The sequence below is a fragment of the Sinocyclocheilus rhinocerous genome, unplaced genomic scaffold (assembly GCF_001515625.1).
Source record: "Sinocyclocheilus rhinocerous isolate Xijiao unplaced genomic scaffold, SAMN03320098_v1.1 scaffold2743, whole genome shotgun sequence".
In the NCBI taxonomy this organism is placed as follows: domain Eukaryota; kingdom Metazoa; phylum Chordata; class Actinopteri; order Cypriniformes; family Cyprinidae; genus Sinocyclocheilus; species Sinocyclocheilus rhinocerous.
The window spans coordinates 247,011-263,688 of NW_015663513.1; the positions used below are offsets into that span (position 1 = coordinate 247,011).

General features: G+C 37.3%; 1 protein-coding gene across 1 annotated transcript in view; it reads right to left on the reverse strand.

Moving 5' to 3' along the window:
- The window catches only part of LOC107728958 (C-1-tetrahydrofolate synthase, cytoplasmic-like), a 47,734-nt gene that overhangs the window by 29,904 nt on the left and 1,152 nt on the right, over nt 1-16,678 (reverse strand). The window contains exons 2-3 of the mRNA XM_016539294.1: nt 9,192-9,276; nt 3,190-3,249 (exon numbers count right to left, since the gene is read on the reverse strand). Coding sequence (XP_016394780.1) covers nt 3,190-3,249; nt 9,192-9,276 — 145 coding nt within the window. The remainder of the gene's footprint in view (nt 1-3,189; nt 3,250-9,191; nt 9,277-16,678) is intronic.

Below are 16,678 nucleotides of genomic sequence, written 5' to 3' on the forward strand. Positions count from 1 at the left end.
ATACATACATACATACACACATATATATATATATATATATATATACACCTTGCTACGTGTACTGCGTTAGGCTAACAGAGACTTGTCATTTGCACTTGTATATTGTTGCTCTTTTGTTAGTTTTGACTGCTTTTATTGTCCTCATTTGTAAGTCGCTTTGGATAAAAGCATCTGCTAAACGACTAAATGTAAATGTAATGTAAATACCCAGTAGAATAGGGAATCAGGGGAGGTTATTAACATAATGCCAAAGAGGTGCCCAAATCTTCCAAAAGTCGTTAGACCTTCGATGTGTGTCATAAGTGAGTTTCTCAAGTGGGAGTAATGCAGATATTTGAGACATCCACATTTTGAAAGAAGGTACCTGAGGGGATGACCACAATACAGGGTTCCCACGCTTCTTGAAAGTACTTGAATTTCAGACATATGGATTCAAGGCCTGGAAAGTACTTGAAAACAAACATAGGTCCTTGAAAGTGCTTGAATTAAATTTGAAATACATTTTGTTTATGGCGCTATTTAAATAATTGTCCTATATTTTCATGACTGTCTTTCATGACACTACATACTCTGAAGTGTGAATTTGATAGGTGCTTGATATAAAATAAATGGTGCTTTCAAAAGTCCTTGAAAGTCCTTGAATCTGGTGTTCATGAAAGAGTGGGAACCCTGACAATAACAATATACATTTCTTTGCCAAATAGACCAAAATTAAAAACAAGTGTTTAGCATGAGAGTCAAATATTGTCTCTACTCCAATAGATAAATACAATTCCAGAGAGAAACAGAATTGCAACTTAAGGAGCTCTTGTAGAAATTTCAAGACACTTGGCTTTCAAGAAAAAGGCAAAAGACACTTTTGAGATCCCCAAGTTAAACAAGAGAGAAAGACCTACGGTATATTATGCAAAGAAACAGGAAACAGCACAAACTGTAGCTTCCATATTAAGCCACATAGAATCAGTCCTTTCATTATACCAACTGACCATATGCTTCACCTGTGCTGACCAGTAATAAAATTTAAAGTTTGGTAAGGCGACACCTCTCTTATCTTTTGGTTTCATCAATTTGGTCAAATTAATACGGGGCATTTTGTGGTTCCAAATTAATTTAGAAAAGTGTTTATTAATATCTTTAAAAAAAGGGTTAGATAAGTAACAAGGGAGGAATTAAAATAAATATAAAAATTAGGAAGAATATTCCTAATCTGTTCTGTGTCCACTGCGTCACACCGGATCCGTTTCCAAGTTGTTGTGATTTGATCTGAACGGAAACAGCGTATCCGTGTGACGCAGCTGACACAGAACATGAACATTTCAGTTGCGTTGCTGTCTATGGAGGGTCAGACAGCTCTCAGATTCCATCAAAAATATCTTAATTTGTGTTCCGAAGATGAACGAAGGTTTTACGGGTTTGAAACGACATGAGGGTGAGTAATTAATGACAGAATTTTCATTTTTGGGTGAACTAACCCTTTAAGAGTCCGTTTCACACACCGCTTTCCCAAAACGCTGAACGCCGCCCTTTTTCCAGTTCAAAAAATCAAAACATTGGGAAGAGCTTCCGGACCACACCCACGGGAGTGCAGGGTTTCCGGTATACATCTCGCGAGCGCGAGATCACGGACCACACACATATGTAGGCAAATCATTCGTCATGCCTAGAGCTGATCCATGCTGGTCGCTGAGGAAATACATCAACTTCGACCTGTGGATCGCCGGATCGGCTTTCACCATGGACGAAACGGAGTCCAGCCCGGGGTCGTCACATGTGATTGCTGCAAGCCCTAGCACATCTCGCTTTTCAGAACGATGAGCTTTGTAAAAATAACAATAATGCACAGTATGTGAAAAATAATGTGTTTTTTGAACCTTAAACCGCATAAACACATTTCATTACACCAAATACACAAAATAATGTTCTTTTTAGCAACATCATATGACCCCTTTAAGATACCCAATACCAAGTGGTAATACAGAGTTACACCCATTTGTGGACGCACATGTGGAACAAACCAGTTCCCTTAATTTCTTGTATGTCAAATATCCGAGGTTAGGGCACTTATCTAGCAGTCCTTGGCCACAAAGAGGGAAGAAAAAAATATTTCCAGCAGTTTCTATTAAGAACAAACAAAAAAGGGGGGTCAAAATGAAGTAACTGCCACACATCAAGTTTCAAATAAATCTACCTCGGAATTTTCTCGAACATCAACAGCGTAAAAAACTCCAGTATATAGAATCGGCAGCATTTATTTTGGTATAGCCTATGTATGCCCATTATATCTCTCAATCGTTACCATCTTCCAAAGTTTTTAGAAATTTGGTCATGGCCGCTAGAGAGGAAAAGTCCAGCCATTTCAGCAGCATCTTCGTGAGAAATTGTGCGACGGACTCGGAACCTTCAGCTTTCTCAGGTAGGCCGACGATTCTCAGGTTTTCGCGTCTTCCTCGGTTCTCCAGGTCGTCTACTTTGGCTCTAAGTAATGCCAATTCTTTGTCCAAAAACGCAATTCTGTTGTCGTGAGACAGCATGCAATCTTCGGCTGCGGAGATGATGCATTCAGCCTCAGCTAAACGAGTCTCATTTGACGCCACTCTGCCAGACAAATTAGAAAGGGCTTCCTGTATCGAGGTAACTGAAGTAGAAATATTGTCCAAACGGTTGTCAATCGCACTTAACCTGCCGTCAATATTGCCCAAACTGGTTCCCAGTGAACGGATTTCGGTCAGCATGACTTCGGCCTTATCTGACGAGGTCTCCCCTCCGTCTCAGCGTGCTTTTTTTACGTTTCTGGAAGGCCGAGAAGATGTGAATAGAGGAAATTCCCACGTTTCTTTAGTCTCGGACATTGCTTGTTAATGTTGGGACAGTATACCTCGAGTAAGAATCAAGATAAAAGAAGGAAAATTTGAAAAGAAAGGGAACCGGCGTGGAGCTCTCGAACCAAGCGGCCATCTTCGAAGAGGTCACGTCACAAATTGCATTTATAATGCTGGTAAGATTTTCCCATTAAAAGCAGTTCTCTACCCTGTTTTTCCACTCTCTGGATTGAATACTCTGTTTAAAGGAATGTGTGTCAATGTAAATTTTAATATAAATGACTGGGAACTTTTTGTGTTAAGTATTATAATCAAGCACAGACATCTACACAATAAAGCAGTTGAATCACTGTGCTGAATGTGGTTTTACCTCAGCAGCTGCTTTTAGCTTCATGCTGATGTACAAGTTTGAGTCCTCTCTGTCTCCCACCTAGAACAAACAAAGCGTCAACATTCAAGCAATGTTTAAAACTTACACACATTTCATTTTTTGTTAAACGTTTTTAGTCATTTCCTCTTTTCCAGTTTATGCTTTTGAACTGAACATTTAAATACAATAAAGCAATACACAAAAAATTTATAAAATTGTACAAAACTAAATAAATTTCACACAGATTAAAGTGCAAAAGAATTATAAAGACCAATAGGTAACATTTTACATTAGGATTCCATTAGTTAACCTTAGTTAATGCATTAACATTAATAATGAGCAATTAGGCCTGTCACGATAACAACTTTTTGTTGTGCGATATATTGCCCCCAAAATAATTGCGATAAGCGATATTATTGTCATTTTAAATACCATTTTATGCCACTGAATATATAATCATAATGTAACAGCATAATAATGCAAGAAGGCCTACACACTTCCAAATGACAACAAACTTTTAATTTTTAAGAATATTTAGATCATGGAAATTAAGTATCAAATGTGTTTATTTGTGTTATCTTTGACTAATATTTAAATTTGTTTGATGATCTGAAACATTAAAGTGTGACAAACATGCAAAAAAATAAGAAATCAGGAAGGGGGCCAACACTTTTTCACACCACTGTATATTGCGCGATAAGTCGATATATTGATTATTGCGACAAGCCTATGAGCAATAGCTACATTTGATACAAAATTATTAATCTTTCTTAAAAAATACAACTCTTAATGTTAGCTCGAGTTCATTAAATAAAGTTGCAACTTTTGATTATAACAACTTATTAAATATTGAAATTACCCAAGATTAATGAATGTTTACAAGAATTTTTCATTGGCAGTGTAACTAATGAAGCCCTAATGTAAAGTTTGACCGAACAATAAAGAATCAAAACATTTTCAAACAATATCTAGGGCATGTTGTAGACCAGATTAAAATGTAAAAAAGTTTGAAAATAAATAGCCTATTAAGTCTAAATATTTAAGTATTTGGCGCTGTGATGATCTCCATAAAAAAAAAATCATGGCTAAATGGCTAAAATCATTTAAATACGTTTCAGAAAGTAACGACGCTGTTTTGTTTACGGGGTTTCCGGGGTAAAGGTTGCATTTCTGCTTTTCAGCGGCATCTGCTGTCAGAGAGTGAATGTGCTTTCATTCAGCACGTTGCCTTCATGGGTTCCGCCCATAGACTGTAAAAAAAAGATGGACGACGCGTCTCCACTTCCTTCCACTATAGAAAAGTGAAGCCAAAGCATCTCAGTATGGCCACTGCCATCTTGAGTAAATGATGTCATTTGGAGCCAGAGTCTGCGCAGTAGAGATTCTTTTTTGCAGCCAGAGTCTGCGCAGTAGAGATTCGTTTGATGCCAGAGTCTGCGCAGTAGTGTCGTGAGGTGGAGCCGCGGTATCAAACTCCCGCCCAAATTCCCGGAGACCCAATCAACCATAACGTCACGCCCCGTTTTTATAGTATCAAATTACTAGCTAAAATCAAACTTATCACAAAAACGAACAATTGAACATATATCAGCGTGATAACAACTACCTTAAATGACCAAAACCATCTTTTGGAAAATTGTATTGGAAGCGTAATTTATTTTTTTATTTTGACTTGAGTCGCATTCGTTTACATGGAGAGGGTGGGGTTTATGACCTGTACTGCAGCCAGCCACCAGGGGGCCTTAAATGACCAAAACCATCTTTCGGAAAATTGTATTGGAAGTGTAATTTATTTTTTTATTTTGACTCAAGTCCCTTTCGTTTACATGGAGAGGGCGGGGTTTATGACCTGTACTGCAGCCAGCCACCAGGGAGTGATCAAAGAGCCCGCAGCTTCACTTTTCAGGATGTGTGAGCAGTGGTGTAATGCAACGAAGTAATAATACTTTGTTACAGTACTTAAGTATTTTTTGGGAGTATCTGTACTTTACTTGAGTTTTTATATTTCAGCCAACTTTTACTTTTACTCCACAACATTTCCTAATTAAAATGTATACTTTTAGTCCGATACATTCCCCCGAAGCATATTTGTTACTTACAACAAAATAGTCAGAAGTCAGAAGAACACGGACTGCAGGAAAGCAGGTTTGACCACTGATATACACATATATCTATACACACACACACACACAAGTAATATTCTAAACGGTGACTTCAACTTCTACCAACGTCATTTTCTGGTAAGATATCTGTACTTTTACTTGAGTATGGCTTTCAGGTACTTTATACACCACTGTGTGTGAGGCACACCCGGTTCCGCCATGCACTTCTTATCCATGCTTGTTTACATGAGAGTGCGCATGCGTCTTTGACACAGTATACAGCGGTGTTGTGCATTGTGACCAGTTGATGGGAAAAATATTCTTAAAATGGAATATGATTCAGTGATTCACTCATTAACACAGTCAAAAGCTTTGTTTCTGAATGAATCGGTTGAATCTCAATGACTCACTGAGTAACAGTCACTTGCTGTCACCTACTGGCGGTTTTAATTTCACATTTCGACTATTATTTTCATGTTTTAATTATTTTGAAGTGCCCACGATAACAATATCATGCATGTTCATTACCGTGATATATCCCATTACCGAATGCCGGCACATGTCTAATCGATTTTAAAGCATTCGAGCACAAGAAGACATGAAAGAAGTCAATTCAGTATTTGCGTGCTGTATTCTGTGTGTACATTGCGCACACAGACAGCTGCGTGTCTCTGACAACGTGCAAGCCCCGAATGGGCACTCCTGGCCAATGTGAACATTCAATTTTACATTTTAAAGCTTTCAAAAGCAAGACGACGAAAACAACTCCATTTAGTGTATTCTGCGCGAGCACACAGAGCCGTATCAGGCAATGCACAACCCTTGAATTGAGTTTCTTTTTGTGTTTCCTTGTGCTTCAATGGACAAATACATGCAAAAGTCAAAATACTCGACTTGGCAGGTATACTGGAAAACAGTAGGGATGGGCATTTTTGTCAATTTCCCATTTCAATTATTGAAAGGTTTCAAAAATGAGTACTCGAGCACTCGGGGGGCGGGGCATGGCCGTCATAGAGATAATAAAAATATATGATGACTATTATGAAAATGAATGTTAAAAATAAAAATATGACATTAAAACCTGTCTATGAAAATATGAACATGATTAGAACACTGTTAGATTATGATTATGATGCAGCAATGTTATTAAAAAAGAAGCATCTAAAAAGGAATATCTGCCTGAGGTGAAGCTGAAGAGTGACTTTATGCCAATAAACTGAAGCCCATTCTATGACACATCCTATATTAATCAAATAACTTAGATACATAACATAGTAATGTAATAACATTACAACCTGTATCTGCACAAAAGGATGCAAATGCCAGTGAAGTTACCTACTATAGCGAGAGAGAGAGACAGAGAGAGAGAGAGAGAGAGAGAGAGAGAGCTCCCGCCATGATGCACATTCTTAACAGCGTGCTGAAACACGGGCAAGGAAAGCAGACAGAATTTACTATAGATTTCACATTCTATAAAGTTCTCATTATAATGCTATGTTTATGGCAGATTTGTGCTATATTTTCATCTACATTATCAAGTGATCCCTGAAATCACCTGCACGTTTTCGAAGCCATATGAATTACGATAAAACAGTTTTAATTGAAGTATGCCTACCGTTGAACAAATATGATGAACAAAGCACTGCTGCATCATTATAACATCAGTATTTAAAAAAAAGAAACATCTAAAAGCAATATGACCATCTCAAATAACTCAAAAGGTCAATATCAGACATCACTACGTGACTTGCTTCTCTCTCTTCTCACATATACTTTGGACCGCATGCTGTGGCAAGCTAAACAATCAGAGCTCAAAGTGCTGCTGTAACCAATGAGAATTTTTTTTTTAAAACACGTTCATCGTTTTCATGATCGATCGTCGCTGTCATGACCGAGAACTCGATCACCGTTGCACATCCCTAGAAAACAGTGAATTTAAGTGAACTTAAAGAGCTGAGAAATAAAATGGACGTGTAAAAAAAAAAAAAAAAGAATACTTTCCGTACCCACTGTATGTATATGTATGTACTTATGATATCAAGTTGAGCTTCTTTCTCTCAAATCTATTACATCACACATTTATATTAATTAATAATAGGGACGTGTCAGACTAGACAACTAAATAGTACAGCTGCTGATAGTCGGTATTGAAAATACGCTGATAAAAATATGAAAGGAGCATTTAATCACAGTATAACACCAAGTCAACTAAACTTCAGGGATACCAATCTGTTCTGTTAGGAAGCATAAGTTTGAATCAGTTTCACATGCTTTGGTGAAAATGAAAGTGACAAAGGGTACACTGGAGAGGCAACAGCATTCCCCCCCCCCTTTTTTGCAGGTGGTGGCCACAGACAGTTGCTCTCTCCATATACTTCCCTTGCTTTTATTTGCCTTTAGTTATGCGTTTTGTTAGGGCCCTTGCCCTTCTTATACTTGTACCTACAACCCAGTCAGGTTGCACAGGTAGTCCAGTTCCTCCAGGATGGGCCATCCACATATGTCATCGCAAGGAAGGAAGTGTGTCTCAAAGCACAGTTTCAAGAGCATGGGGAGATACCAGAAGACGAGCTGTTAAACGAGGAGAGCTGAACAGGGAGGTAGAAGAGGGCAACAACCCAACAGCAGGACCCGAATCCGTTCCTTTGTGCAAGGAGGAACAGCAGGAGCATTGCCAGAGCCCTCCAAAATGACTTTGAGCAGACTACTAGTATGCATGTTTCTGACCAAACTGTTAGAAACAGATTCCATGAGGGTGGCATAAGGGTTCAACATCCTATAGTGCAGAGATCTCCAACCTTTTTTCATTCGAGAGCTACTTTTTAAAAATGAAAGCAGACTAGAGCTACCCATGTTATCCAATACATAAATCTCTTAAATAATGTATCAATCCAAACTGTTATACATGGTATAACATGGTATAATACATGTTAAAATGTGCTGGACACACACTGAAATCAAGTTTTGTGTAAAAAAAAAAAAAAAGAATCACTTCTTGTTCTTGACTGAATAACTTTTGCTGCTTTAACAATGACTAATCTATATTTAATTTATATATAAAAGAATATGCAATGTTATTTTACATTTACATATTTTACATTTGATTATTCTTATACTTTTGTACAACTACAAACCTAAAAGCCTAAGCCTTGCATAACCTTAATTTGCATAACCTAAGCATAATTTAATTTGTATCTTTGTTTTATTTATTTATTATGTGCTATTGCTTGTAATTTGTTCTTATCTATTGACTGTTCACTTGTTCACATGGAACTAAGAATTGTAAAATTTAAGTGGTATCTAAAATGTTGGTGTCATATAAGATTTATTTATTGGAATATAAGATAACGGGTCAAAAACAATGATAACAGCAACCATTTTATTTTTTTGTGGCAGGGCAAGTACAAATTTGAACCACTGGCCTGACCAGGCCAGTAGAAAAAATCCTTAGCGTTGAGCCCTGATTTGTCATGAAATGACAATAGCCATCAACAATTAAATGAAATGCAGAGGCAAAACTAGTATTCAAGCTTGTTCTCAGTTCAAGGAGACCGACCTAGCAAACACAGTACATTCCGCTATCGTAAGTATTTGGTTCCTGTTTGGTTATTTCATTTATTATTTTTACTTTTTTTGAGAACCAAATAAAAACATTCCAGGAAGGTTCTTTTTAGGTTTTATATTTTAGAACCATAAAATAATCTCCCCAAAACATTGCAGGGAGATTATTTTTATTGTTAAGGCAATAAAAATAAAATTAACTGTACCATTTGCATACAGCAATGAATCCTTTATTACTCAAGTGCAAAATTGCTTAAGTGTAAAACAGAACAATTACCATCATGTTCATCAGTACTTCAGAAATGATTAACTGTCATTCATAGACAGGTTACCACTAACCTGTAACACCACAAGGCCTGGTTTGAAATTGGGATGAGTCATTCTCATGCCTTCCACCTCATCCTTCAGTCTCCCTCTTACCTGACTGGAGAAACACAAGGATTCAAAATAAGTTGTGCAAGTCATGGTGCGAGAAAAGTAGGCTACACCAACTTATGTGGTGTATGTACAGTGGGTACGGAAAGTATTCAGACCCCCTTAAATTTTTCACTCTTTGTTATATTGCAGCCATTTGCTAAAATCATTTAAGTTAATTTTTTTTCCTCATTAACCTTTTTTCATTCGAGAGCGACTTTTTAAAAATGAAAGTGGACTAGAGCTACCCATGTTATCCAATACATAAATCTCTTAAATAATGTATCAATCCAAACTGTTATACATGGTATAACATGGTATAATACATGTTAAAATGTGCTGGACACACACTGAAATCAAGTTTTATACCGAAAACTAGGGCTGCACGATAAATCGCATGCGATATTTAACGCGCATCTTATCAGTAAAGCCGGTTCTGTAATCAGCGGTAAATCTCCATCACCTGCGGGCTTTCACATTGAGCAGCATTAACTACACAGAGCCGTTGTTCACTGACCAGCTGCGCAAAACCACGTTCATATTTGCGCGATTTTTTGCGCAGCTCGTCAGTGAACAACGGCTCTGTGTAGTTAATGCTGCTCAATGTGAAAGCCCGCAGGTGATGGAGATTTACCGCTGATTACAGAGCCGGCTTTCTGACAAGATGCACGTTAAATATCGCATGCGATTTATCGTGCAGCCCTACCGAAAACCAACAAAAAGTAGCAGCACTATGCACTTTTTGTTTGCATAAATATTCATAACATGTTATCTACTGACGTACTGTTGTACTGTTGAAATAAAGTTTTGACCAAAACATTTTTTTGGGGAAATTTACATTTAGTTGTTTAGCAGATGCTTTTATCCAAAACGACTTACAAATTAGGACAATAGAAGCAATAAAATCTCACATTTCAGCCTTTAAATCATTTTTTATATATGAAATGATGAGTCAAGATGATAAATTATATTTTATCTGCTCTAAGGCTGTCACTAACGATTATTTTAGCAATCAAGTAATCTGTTGATTATTTTGATGATTAATCGAGTAATCAGATAATTATAATAATTTTTTTGTGGTAATAAAAATAGACCTAAGCTAGCAATAGCTTTTAAAATTACTTAAAATACATATATAGTAATGAGTCAATAATAATTAGTTCAAATAATGTATCAAAAGCAATTAATCACATGGTTTTATTGAACAAAACCTTTAAAATACATACTGTATTGTAAACAATAGAGCTAACGTACATTACGCATTATAACAAATGCCTGCAGAGGACGCCAACAGCCTGATGATTGTTTTTACAGTTTACTGCGCGATCTAATCCTTGTTTAAAGGGGTCATATGACGTTGCTAAAAAGAACATTATGTTGTGTATTTGGTGTAATGCAATGTGTTTATGCGGTTTAAGGTTAAAAAAACACATTTTCCATATAATGTACATTATTGTTTCTCTATGCCCCGCCTTTCTGAAACGCGTCGATTTTTACAAAGCTCATCTTTCTAAAAAAAGCGAGGTGTGCTCTGATTGGCCAGCTATCCAGTGCGTTGTGATTGGCCGAATACCTCAAGCTTGTGACGGAAATGTTACGCCTCTTAACATACTGTGATGCAATCTCCCAGCAGGACGAGACTCAGTCCAGCTGCTCTGCTCGTGCATATCCCATCATCGGTTCTCTTTTAGCAGTTCAGTCAATGTACTGTTAGGAGTAACTGAATAACTCGGGATATTGGTTTATTTCGAGTCAGAGGGAGTGTCAGGCACGTTTATAAACCGAATAATTTAAGTAATTTGTGGATTAGTGCGTACTGGAGACGCGAACAGTTTCAAATGATTCAGTTCGATTTGGTGAACTGGTTCGACCGGTTCACTACGAAGATTCGGTTCAATAGAACGATTCTTTCGCGATCCGGACATAACTAGACGAGACAAAACCAATAAAACCCATTACAAACGAGGCATTTGTTGCATCCAGTGGGGACATAATTACGGATTATAATGACTTATACTGTCTTTTTGCGTTGCATCGCGCCGCGTAAACATAAAACCATGTCTGCATTTGTGATCGGAGAAACAACAAGCCTACTCTTGTTTTTTTATTACTCCAGTAAAAGTACTCCGTTTTCAATTTTACTTGAGTGAAAGTACAAAAGTACTTGATTTATGTACTAAAGTAAAAAGTACTGATAGATTAATGTTTATTTTGCAGTTTTATATAGGCTACTTGTATCATTTAATTTTATATTAGCATATATTTTTTTATAATCCTACTGCTCAAAATACCTGGGATTTTCCCAAAATAACCAATAAGGAAATAATTATTATAATAAGGAAAATATAATTAGATTTTCATAATGATTTTTTTCTTCTCAAACCTTGTCTGTGAGAAAGGAAAAATTGAAATTGCATCATATGACCCCTTTAATATTGACTAAACAACATTTAATTTAAATGTCCACCTAAACTTTTATATTTGGCAATTTCTTCACGACAAATGCTACAGCCACTGTAATTTCGTGAATATGTGGACATCAAAGCATGTAAACTCAGAGCTTTTATTTTGAAATCACGGTGAGCAGTTAGCATATTGAGAAAGATATTGATGTATTCTCCTGGGTTTGCATAGGTTTATAAATGATTTACCTTACAAATCTGATGAAATGGCACACGTTGCATTCCCAGATGAACGTTATAATAAACCCAAACTCATAACAATATGCAGAGATGGAATTTGAGACGCTCCACAGTCCACACATGTAAATGATAACAGTTCGTGTGGAGCAGCATTTATTGTGAACGGAGACGCTCCGACACGCACACATGACCTACATGCATGTACATAATTAAAGCTCATATATATAATTAAACCTGTAATGCATATATCTATTTAATTGAATCGTAGCGTTTCTGAATTCACAACAGCATTATGCTTTATTATGATTGTTTAAATAATGTGTAATTGTGTAATAATGCGTTTCGTGGATTCTCGTCTGTGAAATGCACCACTTCCGGTATTTTGCCGATTACTAGACACGGGCAAAATGAAATCAATGATTTTTTTAAAAATCAAATACTCAAATAGAATCGAGGAACTGTTGCAGTCCTAATTTGTCCATAAACAGTCCTACATAAGCTAATATGCGTTCTAAAAATCTCAACACTTGGGATAATATGAAATTGTAAATCCACTGTTTAACAGCTGGTGGTGCTTATGGAACAGCAGAAACAGTGGGAAAATGAAAATAAAATGACAGCGAAACTTTTCTGAAGACAGCTGGTTCCTCCTTATGCATTCATATACAATTCATTCAATCACACATTCTTTCATAGAGTTTCTCTCAGCAGTCTGCCTTCCATCATATTTTCGCACAAACTAAATAATACACCCGAGTCATGTACATCACTAACATGATGTAACAAACCTACTCTGTGTGTTGCGCCTGCGTTGGACTCTTTTACACGTGTCTACACTGGACGTGAACGGAGCGACGCGACAATAAGAATACAGTAGAACCCATTATGATCAGTGATGCTGTCTACACTGGATGCGGTGCGGTGTGACACGACGCAACAACAAATCCCCGACAGTAAACTAATGCTTCGTTCTTTTTATGATGAACTGACACAAATTACAAATGATCTGCAAGGGTCTCTTTGTCGTGTCCAGTGTAGACAGACTGTGGCGTGACACGACAACTGTTGCGTCTGGTGTAGTAGACACGTTATTAACTTGGGTTTTTCAAATTGCGATGATCAAATGCCGGTTTAATGATAATTAGAAATTCTGAATACTAAATTGGATCCTTAAAATAAACTCACGGCCAATGTCAAAAAAAAAAAAAGTATTTGCATTGGAGGGAGTGGGACCTGTCTATATTATCTCACTCTGATTGGATGAAAGAGCTACTAGTAGCTTGCGAGTGACATGTTGGAGACCCCTGCTATAGTGGGACCTGTGCTCACAGCCCAGCACCATGCAGCTTGATTGGAATTTGCTAGAGAACACCAGAACTGGCACATACGCCATTGGTGCCTCGTTTTCTTGTCAGACTTTAAATTAGTACAGTGGGCTCTGGGTTCCTCCTGGTGCATGACAATTCCCAGCCTCATGTGGCCGCAGTGTGTAGGCAGTTTCTTAATGACAAAGGCACTGATGCCATTGACTGGCTCTTATGTTCCCCACACCTGAGTCCAATTGAGAACCTCTGGGACATTATGTACCAAAGCATCTGAAGCCACCAAGTAGCACCAAAGACCATAGGCGGAGTTTAGGGGAGGTGGGAACTGCCCCACAGACGAGAGCCAATAATGATTTTGTCTGAGCTATGAATAAAATATAATTAAAAAATTTGCATTTTCTCATTTTATTTGTATTATCTTATTATTTTAGTAGATAGAATAAGTACGTTTTGGGCTAAATTAATTATTTAAGCCCCATATCCTCGCGAGTCGTGACTCATGATTCTCAACTTGAGGACATGAGAGGACTCTCTTTTCGTTATTTTCCCGCTTTAGCAAGTTAACAAATATTCGTTGTTGTTGTTTTTTTATAAACCTGCTAATAAAAATGTGGTGGACTGAGTCATTTCTGGCTGAATTATTTAAGCCCCATATCCTCGCGAGTCGTGACTCATGATTCTCAACTTGAGAGGACATGAGAGGACTCTCTTTTCGTTATTTTCCCGCTTTAGCAAGTTAACAAATATTCGTTGTTGTTGTTTTTTTATAAACCTGCTAATAAAAATGTGGTGGACTGAGTCATTTCTGGCTGAATTGGACAGGCGATTTAAAGCAATGGCCATGAGTGTGGCGTGTGATGCATACGCAAGCCTTAAGATTCACCCTCGGCTTGTGACAGCTGAAATGGATCTTGTGAAATGTGCGATCGCATCGTCGATTACTCTTGAGAAACTTAAAGATGAAGTAGGCTACGGAAGAACAAATATCCAAACTTTTTCAGACTACTGCAGCTTGCACTCACGCTGCCCATTGATTCGGCTACATCAGAAATAAGTTTCTCAGTTATGAGGAGAATCTGGCTCCGATCTTCATGTGGCACAGGACAGATTCTCAGATCTTTCTTTACTGCACATAGAGAACGATTTGACTGAAAAACAATCAGAAGAGAAGAGATAGTGAAAGAAAGAAAGTGGTCATCTACGCAATTCGGAAAGAGAGGCGGCTTTTCTGCATTAGGTATGTTTTTACATCAGAAATTTCTCAGTTATGAGGAGAATCTGGCTCCGATCTTCATGTGGCACAGGACAGATTCTCAGATCTTTCTTTACTGCACATAGAGAACGATTCGCCTGAAAAACTATCAGAAGAGAAGAGATAGTGAAAGAAAGAAAGTGGTCATCTACGCAATTCGGAAAGAGAGGCGGCTTTTCTGCATTAGGTATGTTTTTCTGTTTTTTTGTTTTTTTTTTAAATGTATTTTTAATTTAGAATATATGTTATATAAGTATATGAAATGTAGAACATATAAAAAAAGTGTTCGTGGCTCGTCTGCCAGTGGGCCTATGCCAAAGACTGTCCAGGAATCACTAATGCTCTAATCCAGGTCTGGGAGGAGATTGGACACCATCCACTATCTCATCAGGAGCATGCCCAGATGTTGTCAAGAGTGCATGCAGGCACACGGGGGCCATACACACTACTGAATTACAGTTACTTTGATAAATTAATGCAAAGCATTTTTCTATTAAAAATAATTTATTTTCTTTATGCATGTTACTGGTTTGGCGGGCACAGAGACAGAGAAAAAAAAAGCGCCTTCTCATTTTTGGGACTTTTGTCGATAAGGATAATTAGAAAATATTTTGCTGTTTTTGCACAGATTTAGGTCTGTTGTAAAAAGCTCCCAAAGCTTTTAATATTCTTCATATTCTGTGGTTATTTAGTTGTTAGTTCACAGTAGTGACAAATTAACTTTTCAATTAACAGGCAATATTTGCCTCATTTAATTGATTTCGAAGGGCAATTTTATTAGAGCTCATTTTTCTAACCTTCACATCATACTTTGTGTCTAATTCTTTAAAGGGGTCATATGATGGGATTTCAAGTTTTCCTTTCTCTTCAAATTACATAATAAGAAGACATAATAGGGCTGTTACCAATACAACGCAGAGGTGATAAAAAAGCCACAACTGCATTGATGTATTTAAACAGACTGTTCATGCAGCTCAGAGGTGGCAATTTCCACTGCAACTGCATAAATAATCCTATGAGATTAATGAAATGAAGCAAGTGACTGCCTTTATGAATGAGTTACTGAATCATTCACTCAAAATCTGATATATTGAGTAAAGACACACAAAGACTGTGCTTTGTTTGGAACTAGTTTCTAACTCCAAACTTATAGCACACCCTAAGTGAGTAGCACGGTCACCTCACAAGAAGAAGGGCCATGGCTCAGGCATTTCTGTGTGGAGTTCTCCGCATGTTGGCATGGGTGCTCAGGTTTTTCCCCTACAGCTCAAAAACTTGCAGCTCAGGTGAAATGAAAACACTAAAGCCTTGTTCAGACTGTCAGACCAAATCCCATTATTTGTTTATCCAACTGGAATCCGATTTAAATAATTGACTGTCCATACTGTGTAACGCAGCTGTTCAGATTTGCAATACAGATGTTGTATTACAACATAACATGTTGCCGTCACACTGGATTATTACATTTTATGAGGCAGCAGCAGAAATATAGAAAGGGGGAATGCACTGATTTATTCCATGCTGTCTATGCCAGTCTCAAAACTCAAAGAGGTATGTACCCAAGCAGTATATTGTCATTTTCTGCTTGACTTGCACTTCACAAAAACACAACCTTTTTTCCTGCAAAGACATTCAGCATGTTTTCAAAAAACAACATCCGACGTGTTTACATGGCATGAGAAAGTCCGATCAGAGCGGTCAGACTGAAACGGATTTCCAGAAATGTCATTTGAATATGATCTCAAACCACATATGAATGTGGCTTGAAATACGAAGTTTACAAAGCCTTTTCATGTGATTTTTTTTGCCGTTCACACTTGCTAAATATGATTGGAAATGCACAAAAATAAGATTTGGACATACAGTCTGAACAAGGCTTAAATTGCCCATAGATGTGAGTGAGAATATGACCGTTGTCTGTCTTTGTGTGTGGCCCTGTGATGGACTGTCCATCTCTCTGGGAAATACTACATACTGGATAAAAATAGCCATAAGATAAAGAAACATTTTAGATACTGGATAAAAGTATTCATGAATGCACTGCAAGTAACTAAATGGCTGATTTACTGATTGTGTCATTCTTTCATAAGTAATAAGGGTCAGTTGGAGATCATGTGATGTTTGGTCTCCTTGAATGTATTAGCCTATTCAAAAAAAAAAAAAAAAAGTATAAGACTTGCACACATTTTTTTT